Source organism: Delphinapterus leucas, chromosome 19 (genome assembly GCF_059928025.1).
Source record: "Delphinapterus leucas isolate spDelLeu-1000000601 "Yukka" chromosome 19, BTC_Dleu_Yukka2, whole genome shotgun sequence".
Lineage (NCBI taxonomy): Eukaryota > Metazoa > Chordata > Mammalia > Artiodactyla > Monodontidae > Delphinapterus > Delphinapterus leucas.
This window is the reverse complement of record NC_143147.1, coordinates 52,842,605-52,861,640: the sequence shown is the minus strand read 5'-3', so window position 1 is coordinate 52,861,640 and position 19,036 is coordinate 52,842,605. Positions and strand designations below refer to the sequence as shown.

The following is a 19,036-nucleotide window of genomic DNA, read 5'->3' as shown; positions in this document are numbered from 1 at the left end:
TACCCTCGCCACGTTACACGGCCTCCCAGGGTTTCATTTCACCATGGAGGGCTTTGGGCCTGTGGGAGTCTGGATCCCCTCCTGCAACATGCCCAAGACCACACAGAGACCCCAATCTGTGGCCCGGACCTCCTAGGCTGAAGCACATTCCTACAACTTCTGTGGCCCTGGTTCCTTGGTCTTCCTGGTGGGGAGATCTTGCTGGTCCTGAGTGACACGTCTCCCGTGGCTTTCTGGGCCAGCTTCCCTGGAGCTCAATTGTAGGGCCCACTGGCCTCCAACAGCCCCTTATCTCTCTGGGTTCCCAGCTTTGAGCACACCCAGCTGGACAGCTTGACCTTCCCTTGACCATACTCCACTCCCCACCCAAGTCCCCTCCTCCCCATCTTGTCCTCAGTGGCAGCTCTGCTACAAGCTGCACGCCACTCCCAAGCAGGAGGCTTGCTTCAATTCCCTCACGCAACCTCCTGCCTGACGTTGGGGGTGGCGGCTGTAGACAGCTTCTCCTCAGACTGGGACTTCACAAGAGTAGGGATTGCCGCCCCATCCTACTTGGCCCGATAGCAAGGATGGTTTTCTCCTTAGATGGGGGCCCCTGAGGGCAGGGCCTGTGTCTCCCCCTCAAACAGGGGTTGGTTTCCCTGGGGGAATGCTCACCTTAACCCCACAGCTATGGTGGGCTCCTTTGGACCCTCTGCCCACCACTTGTTTCCCCACGCAGAAGAAATCAGAGGTTGGTGGCCACTGCTGTCTTGATGCCATCCTCGGGCCACCCTCTGGGGAGATGTTAGGCTCTGGTCCCCACCCCCAGTCCTCTCTCAGGAGCCCCCCTACCATCAGGAGGCTGGGGCCTCCTTCCCTGTACATTCTTCCTGCCCTTCAGCCAATTTTCCCCTCAAATTTTCCTGCACAGGGGCGAAGCTGGGCTTATGTGGGACCAAGACCTAGTCCCAGCAGCAGCTGCAGGTAAGGGAGGGGTGTCTGCTGCCTCCGCCCTGGGGCGGCATGGTGGGCAGGGATTCCTGCCCACAGAGGCAGTCTAGGCCCCTTGCCTAGTCTGCGAGGCCTGCAGCAGAGGCCGCGCCAGGCAAGGGGGCAGGGTGGTGAGGTGAGTAAGAGTAGGACTCAGGGCTCCAGGCAACCCACTGGGGTCCCAATCCTGGTTAATCGCTGTGTGACCTTGAGCAAGTCCCGCAACCTCTCTGAGCCTCAGTTTCCTCATCTGTGAAATGGGGGATAAAAAGTCTTCCCCGCAGTGTTGCAGGGGAGATAAATGAGTGGATGAGCCTCAGGTGCTCAGAGCAGTGTCTGGTGACAGAAGGGCTCACTCACCCTGGGCTCACACTGTTCATGTTGCCCTTACGGTGCCAAGGAGGAAACCAGCTCCTGGCTGTTGTCCAGGACCCAAAGGACTCCTTTATGGCTTGGGGGCCTCGGGGTCCTCTCTACCCAGCATGTGGGGAGACTGTGCCTAATGACATGATACTGAGGGGTGGGGGGTGGAACAAGAAGTTCGTTCTGCTTCCTCCCAGGTCCCACCCAGTGCCGTGTCCTTTCCACCAGGAGAGGACCGTTCTTGCAGTCCGAATATCCTTCCGAGGGAAGCCTCAGCTCCTCCCTCTTGGTTGTCTGGGTGGCCCCCTCCTTTAATCTCTGAAGCTCTGAGGCCTCGCCTCAGGGAGGAGTTGGAGGTGCCTAGGGTGCCAGAATCCTGGGGACACCCATCCTTTGAGAGGTTCACAGTGCACAAATGCAGTCGTGCCCCTGGGGGGCCAACAGTACGCCCACCCCACTGCCCCTCCTGTCCCATGCAAGGGATCCTCCTGGAGTTCTGGGGAACCGGCTGTTGGAAAGTGGGGCGCCCAGGGATGGGGTGTCTCACAGAGCCCCTTAGCAGCTTCATCCACAAATTTACACTGGAGATGGGGCTATGGGTCAGAGAGCCATCATGAGGTGGGAGAGGAGTGAAATTCATCCCTGGTGAAACGTCTAGAAGGCAGGCCTCGCAGGGTGTGTGTTGGTGGGGGGATGTAATAATAAGTTAGTTTGCTGAGTGTTTACCACGTGCCAAGCACCTCGCTGACACAAGATTTAATTCTTACTTCCTGGTGATGTGGCAATGACAATTACTTCCATTTTTCAGATTAAGAAAACTGACTTTCAGGAGTTTGCCCAAGGTCACAAAGTGGCAGGATCTGGATTTAAACTCAGGCCTGCATGGCCTGAAGGCTACAGGGTTCGTGGAAAATATGAAAGCTGTGCCTTGAAGAGTGGGCATTCCGGCTGTTTTGGAGGGTCATTCTAGGTCAGGGCCCAAGAGTGAGGACGCGGGGCTGCATTGCCCGCGATGGTCTGGCTGGACAGGGTCTGAGATGGAGGGGGTGGAGAGGACAGGGAGGCAGGGAGCACTGTCAGTAGGGAGAGTGCACAGGAGGGCCCTGGGGCTGGCAGAGGAAACAGGAGAGACGTATGACGAAGTGGGCAGGGGATCCAGGCTCGGACCAGAGTCCCTCTGTGGTGGCAGCAGGACAGGAGGGACGCAGGGATTCCTAGGAGGTTATGGTATTTTATTATCGGAGGAAGGACACTTGAAATCATCTCAAACAAGCCCCCTCACTTAAAGATCAAGGTCAAGCAGCACCTACCTGTCCTGGCTCGGACCTCAGACGTCCCGGGTTCCTCTCAACTTATATCCTGGAGGCCAGAACAGAGACATGGCTGTGGAGAGATGTTACCTTGGGGCTTGACCTGGCAGAGGTGTGATGTCCAAGGTCACATGAGATTGTTGAACTGGGAGGGGAACTCCATACAGTTGGATGTGAGGTCCTGGGCAGATGGTGATGAAGGTTTTAGGACCTGGTGCATCGGTTTTGGAGTGAGTAGCATGTGAGGCTATCAGAGGTCTCAGAAAGGGGCGGGGGAGCTCCCCACCCAGAGTGGCAGAGTCATGGGAAAGGCAGTGGGGGACAAGGCACGCCCATGTGTCACAAAAGGAAAGGGGTGCACCCATCAGGGAGCTCAGAAGGAAGCTACTGTCTGGGCCCCAGGAAAGGGGAGAGGGCCTGGAGCAGAACGCTCATTAGGGCGAAGGAGTTTCTCTGGGAGTGGGCGGCGAGCATGCCCTCGGCAGGCGACCACTCAGTGGGCAGCAGGGCCAGTGAGTGACCTGAGCAGACTGGACAGGCACGGTCCCACCTCCCTGCAGCCCTCAGGAGGGTGGTGGCACCCACACATGCTCTCCCACTTGCAGGAAGCACCCGTCTTTTTTACCAGTTGTTCTGTCTGTATCTGCTGGGCTGTCAGACTGCTCAGGTCCCTGGAGGGGAGATCAAGGCCCGACACACATACTCCAGCCCCCCTATCTTTGCTATTTGTTATTAACAAATTTATTTTACATCTCCTGAACCAAGATTAATTGTGAAGTTTAACAGGATGGCATAAAAAGGACAAACATGACCTCTATGAGGGTTGCACACATAGTTGCTCTATTTCCAAACTAACAACTCAGGTCCTCACCTGCAGGTAGGCCCCCCTTTCTTCCTCCAAAATGAGATACAGAATAGCACCAGCCTTCTGGTAGCTCCCACATTTAAAAAGAGAAACACACAGAGGCAGAGATGGGTGAGAAGAACCACAGTGCAAAACGTAAAAAAAAAAAAAAAAAAAGTGGCCAAAGAATCGATAGCAAACTCATCTCTGTCTCCAGATTAATGGCTTGGCTGAAAGAAATGGTGGGAGGTCCTTGGGGAAGGAGAGAGGGAGGAGGGTGATTGCAGAAGTTGGCAGGTGAGCCACTGACACTGGAACTGAACTCTGGGTGGGCAGCCAGAGCTGAGTGGCAGGGAAGAGCTGAGAGGGTCCCCAGAGGGGGCTCTGGCTACATCCTGGGCTCAGGGGAGAGGTCAGTGCTGGGCCCCCACTAAGTGCAGCAGGGAGGGAGCTCTGGAAGTGGCGCAGTCGAGCCCCTCCTCTGCTTCATATGTTCCTGAGGATCTGTGTGCACCAGCGTGGGGGGTTGGGGGAGGGGACAACACGCAGACATCTCAGAAAGCAGGAGAGCCACATGCTTAGGGGAAAGGAGGCTGGGGGGGTGGTGGTTGTGAACACCGACAACTAACCCTGTTGGCTCTGCAGAGCAAGTGCCTGCAGAGGGACGGTAAGCCAGGCCAGGGCGCCTGCTGCTCTAGCTTCTCTGTGGGCCCTCCCTATGCCAACCTTGCCTCTGCCTCCTGGCCTGGGCATCTGGCCATGGCTGCACAAGCCATGGCTGGAGGAAGGGGAGAGGGCAGCCCCCAGCCCAGACCCTCTTGGTCCCACCTGAAGACCTGGCGGGTGGGAGGACTGGCCCCGTCAACCCCACAGAGCTTGGCCATGACCACAGCTGTTCACGTGGACTTCAAGGGCCAGGCCCCAGGCGCAGCTCCTCCCCATGTGCCTGGTCAGCCCGGGCTGGGTGTGCAGCACTCGGCAGAGGTGGAACTTGCCCTGAGTCAGGAGCTGTCTGGCCCCAGAGCTGCGTGCCTGGGGGGACTCACAGAAGTAGTTCTCTGTTGGCACTGGGCTGGGGTTGGGACTGGGAGGCAGGGAGAGGCTGGGGGGTCCAGGACCATCGGGAGCGGCTGGCCCCCCGGCTGGCTGGAAGGGGCGGGGGCAGAGAGGTAGCCTGGCTCTCTGCAGGTCCTCCTGGGGTCTGTGTGCCCGCAGCTGAGTGCAGGTGGGCTGGCAGCTGGCCTGAAGCTGCGGGGCCGCTGGGGAGCTGCTCAGCCTGCTGGGAGACAGGGCCAGAGCCTGCGCACTCAGAATCCTTAGATCCTGGGGGCCATCCTCCCCCAGGCCAGGGGGCCTGTGTGGCCCAGAACTCTGCTGGCCTGTCTGTGGGCTGCCCGGGAAAGGGGACCGGGAGGGACAGGCAGGTCTGCTGGTGGCACACGGGCTGGAGGGAGGCCAGAGGCCTGGGCTCATGGCCTGGAAGGCGAAGGGAGGGAAGATGCTTGCCACTGGTTGTCCTGGTGCCACAGGGGCTGGGGGCTCTCGGGACGAAGAATGAGGCCTGTGGCCAGGACACCCCTGGCCTCTTCTCGGCATTGCCACTGGGGAACTGAACCTTCCGCTTGTGGCCAACAAGTGCCAGGTCTGGGCCAGAGGAGAGTTCAGCAAATCCAGAGCTGGTCAGCAGGCACTGGTAAGCAGGGCTCCTGGACACTGGTGTCTCTCGGGGGTCCACAGAGACATCAGCCGACCCTCCCGGCTCCTGGTGGCTTGCTATTGGTCCAGGTATCTTGCCAGCCTCCACAGGTTCAGCTGGTGCTTTCATGCCGCCCACTGTCCCATCTTGCTCTGAGGCACCTGGGGCCTGGTGATCGTCTTCTTTCCTCCTCCTGGGAGATGCTGCCCTGAGATAGGACGGCTGGCTGGGAGGCGGAGTCTCAGGACACAGAGGGTCACAATCGGAAGCCAAGGAGCCTGGCTGCCTGTGGGGATAAAAGCACCCAGCGGGCCATAGCGTTCAACTCCAGAGCAGGTGGCAAGCTGGGGTCCTCCCGGGCTGAGGCTGGGGCCGAGGGCAGAGCGGGGGCCTTCTGTGTTCTGGTTGTGCTGAAGACAGCTGGCCATTCTGGGTCCCTGTGAGAGGCCCGTTCTTGGCTCTGCGGCCTGTGCTCGGGGCTGGCCAGAGGAACAGGTTAGAGGCTGTTCCATTTATTAACTTCACACAGGAGGCTGTGCCCTTTGGTGGCTAGAGAAAGCAGCACAGGTCCTGGGTGTCCAACCTAAGCCCAGGGAGGCTGCCCGGGGTGGAGACTTGGGGTGGGAGGTGAAGCCACAGCTCCTTGGTGGGCAGCAGGGGGAAGCTGGGGCTCAGAGGGCCCTGGGATTCTGCTGAATCCCCTGCAATCCTTTCTGGGGGTAAACGTCTAGAGAAGCAGCAAGATCCTCCTCTTCACCCACCTAGGAAGGACCCAGGAATCCCCCTCCCCACTTCTAGAAGGCCAGAAAGGCCCATGACCAGGCACATGGCGGGAAACAGCAGCTGAACTGCTCCTCCTGTGCCCCTAACTGTGGCGACGCCCGGGCGTTAAAAAGGGAGCCACACTCTGATCAGGGCCCATCCTGATCTGATCAGCTGAAGCCACAAATGGAGGTCTTCCCCCACCCCAACCCCCCCGAAACAAACAGGACAGGAGATGGCGGGAAAGAAAGAGAAGGAAGGAGTAAGAAAGGGAAGGGACGCCATAGCCTGGTCCCTGCTGCCGCCAACCTGAGGGTCCTTCCCACCTCAGGGTGGTCGTGCCCGCCACCCGCAGCAGGGCGGCACGGTGGCGCTCACCCGGGGAGGCTGGCCTGGAAGGGGATGTCCGCAAAGCTGTGGCTCAGCTGGGCGATGATCCGATCCACTTCGGCGTATGGGCGGGCTTCCAGGGCAAAGCCCTGGTGCTGGGGGCTCTGAAGATGCTGCCCAGGGTGAGAGGAGGCAGGGGCATTAGACCAGACCAGGGCGGGAGACAAGCGGACCAGGTGGGAGAGATCGGGTGGGGCAGGCGGCCTCAGGACAGGCTGGGAGCTGCTGTGTGTGGTGGGGAAGGAGCTCACCCCGCGCAGCTCCTCGAAGGCCTCTTGGCAGCACTCGCAGTACCCCTTCTTCCTCCTGGGCACCGTGCAGGCGGCCGATCGCCGGCTTGGCTCCTGGTCCCTGGCTTCTCTGGCGAGGGGACAGGGTGGGGGAAAGCGGTCACTGCTGGGGCCCTCAGAGCAGGAACTGCTGCTCCGGGGCCTGGAGCCCAGACCAGGGCAGGGGTGGACCAAAATGGCCAGAGCCGGGCAGGCACAGGCTGGCCTGCCTACACTTGGCCTCAGGAGAGGCAGCAAGGAAGGCGAGGCCTCCCTGTGAGTACCCCTTCTTAGCTCTGTCCTGTCCCTGCCCACACATCTCAAACCACAGGTGAGGACGGCTAATGAGTGGTAGCAAGAACCCCTGAGGACATTCCGGCTCTGCGGCACACCCAGACCCATGTTCACTTGACCCGCACAGCTGCACCTTCACTGAGGACTTTCACATCTTTCTCGAACCTGACCTCTCCTCTGAATTTCAGTCCCGTATTTTTTTTTTTTGAGTTATTTTTTTTAATTGAAGTATAGTTCATTTGCAATGTTGTGTTAGTTTCTGCTATATAGCAAAGTGATTCAGTTTATATATGTGTGTGTGTATTTTTTCTTTTTCATACCCTTTTCCATTATGGTTTATTATAGGATACTGAATATAGTTGCCTGTGCTATACAGTAGGACCTTCTTGTTTATCTATTTTATATACAGTAGTTTGTATCTGTTAATCCCAAACTCCTAAATTATCCCTCCTCCACCCCCTTTCCCCTTTGGTAACCATAAGTTTGTTTTCTATGTCTGTGAGTCTGTTTCTATTTTGTAAATAAATTCATTTGTATTATTTTTTAGACTCAACATATAAGTGCTATCATATGGTATTTGTCTTTCTCTACCTGATTTACTTCACTTGTATGATAATCTCTAGGTCCACCTATGTTGCTGCAAATGGCATTATTTCAGTGTCTTTTATGGCTGAGCAGTATTCCACTGTGTGTGTGTGTGTGTGTGTGTATACATCACATCTTCTTTAGCCATTCATCTGTCGATGGCCATTTAGGTTGCTTCCATGTCTTGGGACTGATGGATCACATGACATCAAAACTAAAACTCTATTTTTAGTTTTTTAAGGAAACTCCATACTGTTTTCCATAGTGGCTACACCAATTTACATTCCCACCAACAGTACAGGAGGGTTCCCTTCCCTCCACACCCTCTCCAGCATTTATAATTTGTAGTCAGTCCTGCATTTTTAACAGCCTGTAGGGTATTGGTATTTGGCTGTCCCAGCAAACTCAACGGGTCCAAAATATTCCCCTAAGGACTTTCTAGGTATGACACAAAACCCAGGAAACAGAAAAAAGCTGAAAAATTCAACTACATGCAATTTTTAAAAATATATGCATGGCAGAAAACATAAAGTTAAAACACAGACCATAAACTGGGGAGGACATTTATAACTAATAACATAGCAAAGGGCTCATTTCCCTGAAACACAAAGGGCTCCTTACAAATCAGTAAGTGATCAATAACTGAATAGAAAAGTGGGCAAAGGATATGAAAAAGGTTTACACAAAAAGAAATTCAAATGATCAAACACAGGAAAACACACTTCAGCTCATTCATAAAAAGAAAAAAAATTAAAATTACAATTACACTGAGATACGTTTTTTAATCTATAAGATTGGCCGAAGTCAACAGGTCTGACAGCTCACAGTATTAGCCAAGGGGATGGGGAAACGGGCTCTGGTCCAGTGCGGGTGACAGCGTACCCTGGCATCACCTCCATGAAAAGCAATTTGGCCGCATTTCTCAAAATTACAAATGTAAGCACCCTTTGACCTGGCATTTCCACTTTTAGGAATTTATCCTGCAAATATGCTTGAACAGTCACAAATTTACTCTGAACAAGACGACTCCCTGCAGCACTGTTTATGATAGCCAAAGACTGGAAATCATCTACGTGTCTGTTAAATAAAATACAGTAAATCCATACCATGGGATACCCTGCAGCCATTAAAGGGAATGAAGATGCTTTTTAGGTACTAATAGAAATTAATCTAAGATATATTAAGTGGAAAAGCAAGATCCAGCACAGGGAAGAATATTGTGAGAAGAGGGAACAAAGGATACACAATGTACTTCTGTCCATAAACTCTCTCTGGAGAGAGACTCACAGTCTGGAGATTGGGGGATGGGTATAGAATATAGGTTTTTCACTTTAAACCCTTTGTAACTCTTGAATTTTGAACCAAAATATAACGATTTTAAAATTAAAAAAAAATTTAACATTTCCTCCCACAGATTTTCTATGCACACCCCCAGAACGCTGGGCTACCCCCTCTCTGTTCCTCACATCTGGTCACCAAAGCTTCACTGCTTCATTGTCTTCCCTTTACAACCTGTCGGCTCCTCTGCCAGCCCCAGGCCATCCCAGGCCGAGCACCCTGCCCAGGCCCAGCCCGGGCGGCCTCATGACTTCCTCTCTGCTGTCCCTTGCACCTTCTGGGAAAGGGATGAGGGGCACCTGGACTTCACCCCAGCCTGTTCTTGCCTTCCTCTGCTTTCCATCTACTGCCACATTCCCTTTCTGTTTTTCTTACCATTAGCACTGTTTCCTGATCACGTGGCCCTTTTCTGCTGGTGGAAGCCACAGGTCCTCCTTGGCCCTGGGGACCCTCGGGCTGAACATCTGCCTTCTACTCTCCTGGTCTGTAAACTAACCCTGCGGCCCACAAGTTAGAAAGGGGCTGAGAAGGTGTCCAGGCCATCACCCGAACCACCTTCCTTCTGTGATTTGGTCAGTGAAGGTTCAAACTCTCACCCATCTGCAGAGTAGGAATACCGACCAGCATACAAGCCACTCTGGACCGCATGGTGTGGCAGGTCCCCCAGATCCCCTGCCCCCATGTTTAGCCCAAAAGGCCTCGAACTTTGATGTGCACTGAAATCACATGGGGAGCCCACGAACATGCAGGTTTGGGGGCTCCATCACCAGAGACTGTGATTCTGTGAGTGTGGAGTCCAGGACCCTGCATTTTTAAAGGGACCCCAGGGGACTCTGATGAAGGTGGTCTATAATTCGAGTTTCAGAAAACGGCCTCTTGCCCTCTGGACACAAGTCAAATTCTTCAGTATGGATGGAAAGCACCAAATAAAATGGATGAACACTCCTGGTGTCTCTCTTCTCTGGGCTAAGTTCCCGGAATAGACCTCGCCTAAGGAGCTAACACATGGCCATTCCCAAATCTGACCAGCAGGCCCAACGGGGAGGACTTTGGCCTGGAACCAGCTCTTGGTACTCAGGAACCAGAAAGACCCACCTGGTATGGTGCGAGATGCCCGGAGTCGTCGGGGCCTCAAAGGGACTTGCATCTTTGGGTCCCAGAAAAGAAATTTCGGGAAAGGATTTAAACTGATGGTGGAAAGGACGAAACTTCCTGAAACACAGAAAACTTCCACTTTGACTACAGTGGGGAAGTGGAAAGGGTGAGGAAGGGGGGCTGGCCCAACTCCCGATAATTCCACTCTCACCTGCCCAACTTTTAAATTCTAGAACAATGCTCTCATCTGCCTTACTAGGCTAGATTAATATTTTAAATTAACACTCTTCCTGTCTACTTTCCAAGACTGTTTACACTTACTGCCTCCCCTGAATCCTGTAACCTCTGAGCTGAGCGGGACGACGGTGTTACCCTGTTTTACACAAGAGGAAACAAAGCCCAAAAGGTTTTGTGACTTGCCCAAGGGCTCACGACCTGTAAGTGGCCAGGTCCAGATGGGAAGCCACGTCTCCCAAATCCTGATCTAGTTCCTCCCATCTTTCCATTTTGTTTCTCGATCTTCACGTGACCTCTGAGGACTCTAGCCTGGCAGAATCTAAATGCAAGGATGTTTAACCCAGAGCAGTGATCTTCCTGTTCCATGAAGAGGAACATCTCTGCTCTGGGCTGGTCCTTTGTACTATCTGAGGGGTGGTGCTCTGGAAGGAAGAGAGGCACAGTGAAGGTTCTGGATAGTCAGACCTATACTGAGTGGTTTGGGGGGTTTGCTTCAAGTTGCTCACGTTCAGGAGACTTTCAGAGCCAGATCTGGCAATCTGTGGATACTCAGCAAACCCTGGGCACACCGTGTTGGGTTGCAGTGGCCGGTACTCCAGAGGAGAGCAGGCCCTGGGTTGCTGGGTGGCACAGTAAGAGCCCCGTGGCCTCAGGAGTGAATTAACAAATGAGTCTTCTCGGGGACTTCCCTGGTGGTCCAGTGGTTAAGACTCGGCGCTTCCACTGCAGGGGGCTCGAGTTCAATCCCTGGTCGGGGAACTAAGATCCTGCAAGCCGTGCGGCACAGCCAAAAAAAAAGTCTTCTTGGACCCTGAAGGAGAAGGAGGCGCCCTTCACAGTCCTGGTACCCGCCTTTCGCCTCCTCCATGTTTCTTTGTTCCTGCTTAGGAGCCTGGAAAGTTGAGTTTGGTGTGGCTATGCTGGGCTTTGAAGACTGCCTGCTTTAGAACCACACGTAAAAAAGGATCGTGAGAAAGCTCAGCTCCACTTGGATCTTGCCTACGATGCCAGGGGCACACAAACCCATGTACCCTGCTCCGGTTACCAGTGACACGGCCTGTGCATGCCGTGTGCAGAGATACTGAGGCCCTGGTGGTGTCTCAGCCACTGCGTTGGAGTCATGACTACTTGACTTAGCTGGTTGTGAAGGGGCTGAGTGTGAAGGACGTGCCTCCCGGCCCACTGGAACAGCAGACGAGAGGGCATCCTTCCATCCCTGTGTTCTTTCTACTGGCTTTCGAGCTGGCAGAACCAACTCTGTACTGTGTGCCAGTGCCATCTGGAGGACGGGCAGGCAGGCCAGGCTCCTGGGCCTGGGTCTCTAGCTGGCCCACCTGAGCTGAGGGACACAGTGAATTCTGGTGCAGGAGTTGCTGCTGGGTACATGTGGGCTTTTTCTCTTTTAAAAAAACTTTTTGGGTTAATTCTAGATTCTCACAGACTCCTGATCTAGTTTCTATGGAAGAGTCTGTGGTAACCCAGGTGGCTAACAGCTCATCAGGTTATCATCAATGTGACCTTCCTGCTCTAGGTAAGAAGGGGCCCTCGTGGGGGCAGACAGGGCAGAGTGGAGAGGGCGCCCGGCTGGATGTGGATTCTAGCTTTGGGCTAAGATTCATTAGGAAAGTGGCCGTGTTCATGTCCCTTAATTTCTCTGACCTTACTTTCCCCACTGGGAAGAGAATGGACTCTCCTCATGCCAGTTTTACCCAGGGCTGTCACAAGATAACATGTACCAGGAAAGGGTTTTACACAGCCAGACAGAAAGGCTTCATCAAGTACAAGGTGGTCTGACAAGGGAACCCCAATATCACCCCAGAGATCTTCACTTCATCCAAGACGGTACTAGCACTAATACCAGCAACGATTCGGTATTGTCAGTGTACATGTGGGGGGAAACGAGGAGCAAAACTGAGCCCGGATGGGACACCATGGACTCACAAAAGCAGAGCATTAAAAGGAGGGAATTCACACACAGGATCATTGACCTCTGACTTATGACCAAGAGGAGTGCCGGCTGGGCACGGTGCCTCCTGAGAGGCACCGTGTGAGACTTTTCCATGACAGAGGGGACAAAGGGGCTTCCGGGGAAGACAAAAGTGCAGGGCTGAGGGGCTCCATGTCCCCATGGCAGCGTGGGGCCCCCGAGTACCTCTCCTCCATGTGCGTCTGGTGGCCCACTCACCTGCTCTCATCTTCGACTTTGAGGAACGGTGCCTTCAGTCTGGCCACTGGAAGGAAGAGTGTGCCCGTTAGCCATCTGTCTGCTCCGGTGCGGGGCCTGAGCTCTACATGCAGGAAATGCTCAGGGAGGTGAGGCTCTGCCAAAGCCTAAAAGGCTCTCGGAGCTGGAACACTCGCCGCCCCGAGGTGCGCCTTTCCATTTGCAGAGCGAGGCACCCACTCTTAATTCCTCCAGCCTCTACCTGGGAGAGAGGCAGCAACTCTTGCGGGGAGAGGCTGCAGGGTGCCCGGGGTCCTAGGAGTGGGTGCTGGAGGCTGTCAACCTCGACCGTCAGAAACTTGGCTGCGTGGGAGAAACCTAGCCCCTGTTGATTTCTGCTAAAAGCCTCAGCTCCTTCCCAGACCTTTACTCCTGGTGTCTCAGAATCCCAAGGGGCCTGAGAACAGCTCCTAGAAAGAATTTTCCATGAGGATCCTGAGTTTTTTTGAGGGGAGGAGCAGTGAGGAAGGGAGCTAAAGAGTGTTTCGAGGTCTTGGCAGAAGGACAGGAAAAAAATATCAAAAGTGAAATCTGGTTCCTGAAAAAACAGGGCAAAGGGGTGCTGAGAAGACAGATTTGGAGTCAATTAATCAAGAGATTCATCCCCTACTAACTGCCTATCTGCACAGTCTACAGACTCTCTTAGGCATTATAAACCGCTTCCACGCTCCCACAATGACCAGAAGTCCTGTCAAAGGGGAAGCCAAGGCACTGGAAGCCTGGGCAGAACCAAATCCCCAAAGAGGCTGGCCCCTCTCAGCTCCCGGACCCGCTCCAGGCCACCAGTGCCCAAACAGAAGCAGCCTTTCTCCTTGCGTAGCAGCAGATCCCATTAATTACTTTTTGGGGCGACTTCTCGTCTTTCTAATTAACTGAGACAGTGATTAAAATCAATTCCCCTACAGATTTCCTTGGATTTCAAACGTGAGAGGTGCCAAGTGACTTTTCTTAGCTCCTGTTTGTGCACGAATAAATGCCACTTAAAGAGCATCTCTGGGAGGAACATCCAGGGGGAGAAACTCTCCTGCTGTCCAAGAGGAGCCGGGCCTATCATTCTGCCTGTCTGTCAGTTTCAGGGAGTCTGGCATTTCTGCAAGTGGTAGGCAGCTGTCAAAGTGCCCACCCCAAACTGCTCCTGAATCAGAAGGAAAAGGATGCTGAACTGCGATCAGTGGCCAGGAACAGCCAGAGGATGCAGGAGCCAGAGCGACCGCCTGAGGTCTTGGCTCTGAAGAGAAGGCCCGGCCCAGCAGCCCGGGACTCGCTCATGGAGGCCTCTCTCCCACCACTGTCCGCTCCGAAGCTCAGGCCCTGGAAACACGATGGGGCCATACAACCTGGACTTGCTTCCTGCCGCAGAAAAGCGGGCAGATGCTGCCACAGAGGGAGTCGTGGGGAAGCATTTAGGGAGGGAGGGATGGCAATTAAATGAGGAAGAGCTATCACACTGACCTTTCCGTGTTCTTGACTCTGCTGGACATGTTCCCTAAATGGAAAGGGAAAATAGGTTAAGGATGTGAGGCAGCCGGGGGGAGGGGGGGGGTCGAGGAACTGGGCCCAGTGAGCCGAGTTGCCACCAGTCTGCCCCACTTAGCTTCCTGCCCACGGCTGGACTGTGAGCTGGAGCGGACCTCAGCACCATGGCTCCCTCCACCTCCCCAGGGACTTGAAGTCTGGTGAACTCTGTGCGTGAATCTCAATGGCAGCTGACTTTGTACAGGGAATGCAGGGCAGAGCAAAGAGCAAGGGCTAGGGGGCCGATGTGCGGAGTTCCCACTTAACTCTTTGGATGTGGCACAGATGAAATTCCAGCAGGTAACAGACCTGACGCAGAGTAGGTGCTTGCTAACGGCAGCCTGTATTTTCCAGGCATGGCTGCCATTTCAGGGCAGCTGATAGAAAAAGGGTGAAGACAACGCCTCTTGCTTACGGTGCCCTATCTTGCATACCCTGACTGTGTTTGTCAAAACCGACTTTTAGGGGACTTCCGTGGTGGCACAGTGGTTAGGAATCCGCCTGCCGATGCAGGGGACACGGGTTTGAGCCCTGGTCCAGGAAGATCCCACATGCTGAGGAGCAGCTAAGCCTGTGCGCCACAACTACTGAGCTTGCGCTCTAGAGCCCGTGAGCCACAACTACTGAGCCCGTGTGCCACAACTACTGAGCTTGTGCTCTAGAGCCTGTAAGTCACAACTACTGAGCCCATGTGCCACAACTACTGAAGCCTGTGCGCCTAGAGCCCGTGCTCCACAACAAGAGAAGCCACTGCGATGAGAAGCCTGTGCACCACCACGAAGAGTAGCCCCCGCTTGTTGCAACTAGAGAAAGCCCGCATGCAGCAACGAAGGCCCATGCAGCCAAAAATAAATAAATAAAATAAACAAAAAAACCCACAACAAACCAACTTTTAGGCCAAGGTCAAACAAAGCTAATATTAAAAACCAAATGGAACAAGTTTTTAAAAATCAGTTAAAGGGTTGGGAGGGTGCGGATAGGATGAGAGATCCAACGGCTCCATGACTGTCTGCACCTCTGGGCCCGAGGAGGTTCCAGATTCTCCTCCAGGCCACACTGCCGGGGCAAACACAGCCCGAAGAAGCCTTCCACCTGCCCTCACCTATTAGCAGATTGCACCCAGAACTTGCTCCGAAAGGGCCCCAAGTAACTACAAAAGAGATTATTAAGCAAACAAAGTAAAAATACTATGTATTCGCGTAAAAGGGGGGAATTTTGACGTATCTGCTTGTAGATGCTTGGAGTCCTGGAAGGACATTTGAGAAACTGTTCACATTGTGGACCTCAGGGAGGGAGCTCGGTGGCTGGGGAGCAGGAGTTGGAGGGGAACGAGACTTTCATTGTATACTTTTCCCAAATGCGAGCAATGTAAATCTACTTAGCAGTGGCAGCAAGACCCTAAAGATGCCCAAACCAGAGGGGCTGGGGCGAGGGGCGTCGAGGCTGAGCATGCCATCTGGTTTGGATGTGGTTCTGCTCCTGGGTATCAGGCCCTGGATGGACCTGTAGGGCTTAACTTTTCCTCGGATTCAGGCTGGGTGAACACCCCGTGGCTTTAAATCAGCCCGGCTTTCTTGATGTGATACACATCAATTTCTAACTCCAGCAAAGGAAGGAAAAGCCAAACAAGAATTGGGAATATGGCAGCTACTTCCAACACCATCACCCCACTGCCACCACCCGTGCAATCTGTAGGCTCATTCCCGGGCCAAGAGCCATCCTCAGAAGGGCAGGCTGGCCAGCAGGCCAGGAGTGTTTATGTTTTATCCAGGCCAGGACTACCCGCAGGCAGTCCACAGCCCAGGCTGCAACGAATGCCTCAGTGTAGCATGGGGGATGTGCAGGTAGCACAGGGAAGAGAGAAGACAGGGCAACGCAGGGCTGTGAGCACCAGGGATGAGCTGACCAAGAGGCCGAGCTCCTCTCGGTCAAGGCCAGAAGGAGGTGGCTGGAGTGGGTCCTGGGTTTACCAGCGTTGTCACAGACTTTACTGTTGCCCTTCAGTTCAGGGGAATGACCTACCTCTGGCTTCTTTGGCCCTTGCTTCTTCACACATGGCGCATCAAGAGACAGCTGCTGTACATGCATCATCATTTCTGTGGAGGAAACAGAGGGCTGCAGTCAAAGGCTTCCTCTCCTCATTTCCCCAGCACAGCCCCATCTTGGGGCTGGGGGACTAAACTTCTCACCCGGCCTGGCTTGCTGGATCACACCAGCCTTGCCTGCCACCTTCTGGCTACGTGTCATCTCTGCACCTGCTGATAATAAAAGAGAGGGCTGGGTCCTCTATCCCTGGAAAAGTACCTAAGCTGGCTTCACGCTCCTTTGGAGCACTGAATACAAGTCTTGAACAGGAGGTGCCTTATGACCCATAAAGAGCTTTAAGGTACTACTGAAGTGCGGCTTCTGTGGGGGAGACCAAGCCATGGCAGTTACTCAGATGCACCCTTAGGTGGCAGACCCAGCAGGGGCTACACATGCTGCGGGTTCTCAAATACACGGAAGGCAGGAAATTAGATCAAGTCAGAAATGGCTGGCTTTCCAGCGGCGATGGAACCCCCCAGCACCCCAGACCAGGATCTTCCCCAGCACAGTTCCCTACCACCCGCACCCCCCCACCGACCACAGATCTAGGGCTGGATCTGGACCATCCCCCTTCAATGGGTCAGAGAAAAAACGCCAGACTCAAAGTGCAGCTGGGTGTGAGGGCTGGCTGCAGATTCAAGACAGCTATTCTCATGTAAATTTATTATAACCTGCAAACAGGTGGTTATAGTGTGAGGCAACCCTAGAGGAAAGAAAGAACATGAAATTTAGTTGAGCCAAAATAGGTGGGAATGTGAGCCACACTATTCACTCCTGGTGAGACTATGGATAATTTACTTAATCCACTCTCTGAGGCTCAATTTCCTCATCTGTACAATGGGCAGAAGACTGCGGTAAGGAGGATTAAATAAGGCGATTCCTAGCACAGCGGAAATACCTGATAAGGGGTCATGGATATTAGGATTTGTTTCTTATTTGTAAAACAGGATCGTCACAGCAGCTGAGGAGGGCTGTCCGGTGGGTTAAACAAAGCAGCCTCCCCAGCGCCCGCGCTCTGCTACTGCTGGTGCTGCTCCCCACGCCCGACCCCCCGCCGCAGCAGAGCAGCGCAGTAAGTAACTGAGTACATCTGGCTTCAACTAGTACACGGCTCTGGTCCCTATCACAGCCGAGGTTCCCAGACAAAGTCGGCAACCCTCCCCTCCGCGGGCCCCGGGCAGGAAGGGTACCATCCACGTGGAGAATCCGCACCCCCCAGGAGCGGGCGTTGCTCAGGAGGCTGCTGCCGCGCCCGCCACCGCCTCCGCCGCCGCTGCCCTGGAAAGACAAGCCAAGTCAGGCAGGAGCATGAGACCCCCCCAAGGCCTGAACACCAGGGGACAGGCTGGCCTGGCTTCTGGGAGCCCCGGGTCATCCATGTGCGGGGTTGTTGTGTGGGGTGGGGCGGACAGGGGCGAGAGCACAGGGCCTGGACAGTTGATCCCAACCCCTGGGAAGACCCTCTCCTCTGCACGGGCTGGCCACATCGGGAGGGCACGGACCGCTGATCTGCCTATAGGCTCTGCTCCGGCCACCCTGGGACCAGAAGGACACAATAAACACCGGTGACAGTCACCATCATCGAGCAGGAAACTACGCTGGCTGCCCGAGTCCGGCGACACCACCCTCCCGCGTCACAGCCACAGCCAAGGCGCCCATTGATGGCACCTGAACTACTCCTTTGCAAGGTCACCTTAACTCCTCCTCCTGCCACTTCACTGTAATGGTCCTGGATTCTCACAAAAAGGATAAACAGCTACTTGTGAAAGCCGTACAAAGTCTGACACGTGCCACAGCGTTTCTCCCAAGTTCTCTTGGGAGGCCCTGGAGCTGGAAAGATCATGGAGTCAAATCCTGGCTCTACCACCTCCACCCTGGGTGACTCTGGGCAGATTACTTAACTTCTCTGAGCCCCACTTCCTCGTTTGTAAGGAGAAAATCTCGACAATTCTACACATCTGCCTGGGTGTGCCTTTTGTGTTAGTGCTTCAGAAGAACCTCCGGAGGCAAGGCTGACTCCGTCCCTGTGCCAGAGACACCGGCCTCCAGCCCGTCCCCCTCAGCTCACCTGGTTCCTGATGGCCTTCTGCAGGAGCTCCTTCCCTCTGCTCAGAGGCACCTGGCGGAAGAGAGGAGCAATGGGGGCAGCTGTGGAGACCACCTGTGCACAAACAGATGTTTCCACGGGGGCTGGCAAGGACGTCTGGGAGTCACATCCCTCGGAAAGCTGGGAGCAGTGACAGCTGAGGAGTGGCAGAAGTGAGAGCCCGGAGAACCTTCCAGAGGTAAAGGTAAAGCCACACTCAAGTTCAGGTCACCCACAGGGAGCTGCAGCCCAGGCAGCTTGGAGCCTGGTGAAGGGCATTCTGAATTCACCCAAGATCAAGCGTTACAAATGTCCTGAGACCTCTCTTGAAGAGCCCGCACTCCCCAGCAGACAAGCTTCGGTCAATCCAACAAGCCCTCTCTGGTTTACAGAGGACGCTCCTACTGCTTCTGAACCTCAGACTCTGAAGTCCCAGAAAAAGTGAACGTGTATCACAGAAGGGAGGGCGTGGGGATAGCATGTCGCTGAGGTGTGTGGATCCAGAGCTATGATAAGACAGTTTCAGCCCCTGAATTCAAATATGAGATTAAAATAAACCAGGTGAAACTAAAACCAGAAACTGCCGAAGCGGGCTCACCGAGGCCTACTTCCTTCGTTTATCAGACACACACTTCCTTCCCCATGAGGTTCTTACCGAGTCCACAGCTTTCTGTGCGGGGCTGGCACGGCTGCCTTTTGGGTTGGCTACAGACAGTGTTTCCACTGTGACCTCGCTGGGGCTGGGGCAGCCTCTGTGACTTGTCCCGCTGCTCTCGGCCTTCGCCTCCCTGCGGCTGGACACGATGTAACTTACTTCTTTGCTCAGAAACCCCTCAATTACCTGAAACCAGATCACAGAGGTGGCTAAAACCCAAAAGGCAGAAGTAGAATCATCAATATCGAGAGGTAGGGGAAGGAAATCTTGGCTGCCAGAAGTTCTAGAATCAATGTCTTTAAATAGACCAAATGCA

At 54.3% G+C, this 19,036-nt stretch overlaps 1 protein-coding gene across 1 annotated transcript in view; it reads right to left on the bottom strand.

The window, feature by feature from the left end:
• Nucleotides 1-1,418: 1,418 nt before the first annotated feature.
• The window catches only part of DBF4B (DBF4B-CDC7 kinase regulatory subunit), a 28,750-nt gene continuing 11,132 nt past the window's right edge, over nucleotides 1,419-19,036 (bottom strand). Inside the window, exons 3-12 of the mRNA XM_022565180.3 lie at nucleotides 18,721-18,906; nucleotides 18,048-18,098; nucleotides 17,170-17,257; nucleotides 15,917-15,990; nucleotides 13,832-13,865; nucleotides 12,341-12,386; nucleotides 9,919-10,035; nucleotides 6,589-6,697; nucleotides 6,326-6,450; nucleotides 1,419-5,471 (exon numbers count right to left, since the gene is read on the bottom strand). Of these exons, the coding sequence (XP_022420888.2) occupies nucleotides 4,532-5,471; nucleotides 6,326-6,450; nucleotides 6,589-6,697; nucleotides 9,919-10,035; nucleotides 12,341-12,386; nucleotides 13,832-13,865; nucleotides 15,917-15,990; nucleotides 17,170-17,257; nucleotides 18,048-18,098; nucleotides 18,721-18,906 (1,770 nt within the window). The 3' untranslated portion in view covers nucleotides 1,419-4,531. The remainder of the gene's footprint in view (nucleotides 5,472-6,325; nucleotides 6,451-6,588; nucleotides 6,698-9,918; nucleotides 10,036-12,340; nucleotides 12,387-13,831; nucleotides 13,866-15,916; nucleotides 15,991-17,169; nucleotides 17,258-18,047; nucleotides 18,099-18,720; nucleotides 18,907-19,036) is intronic.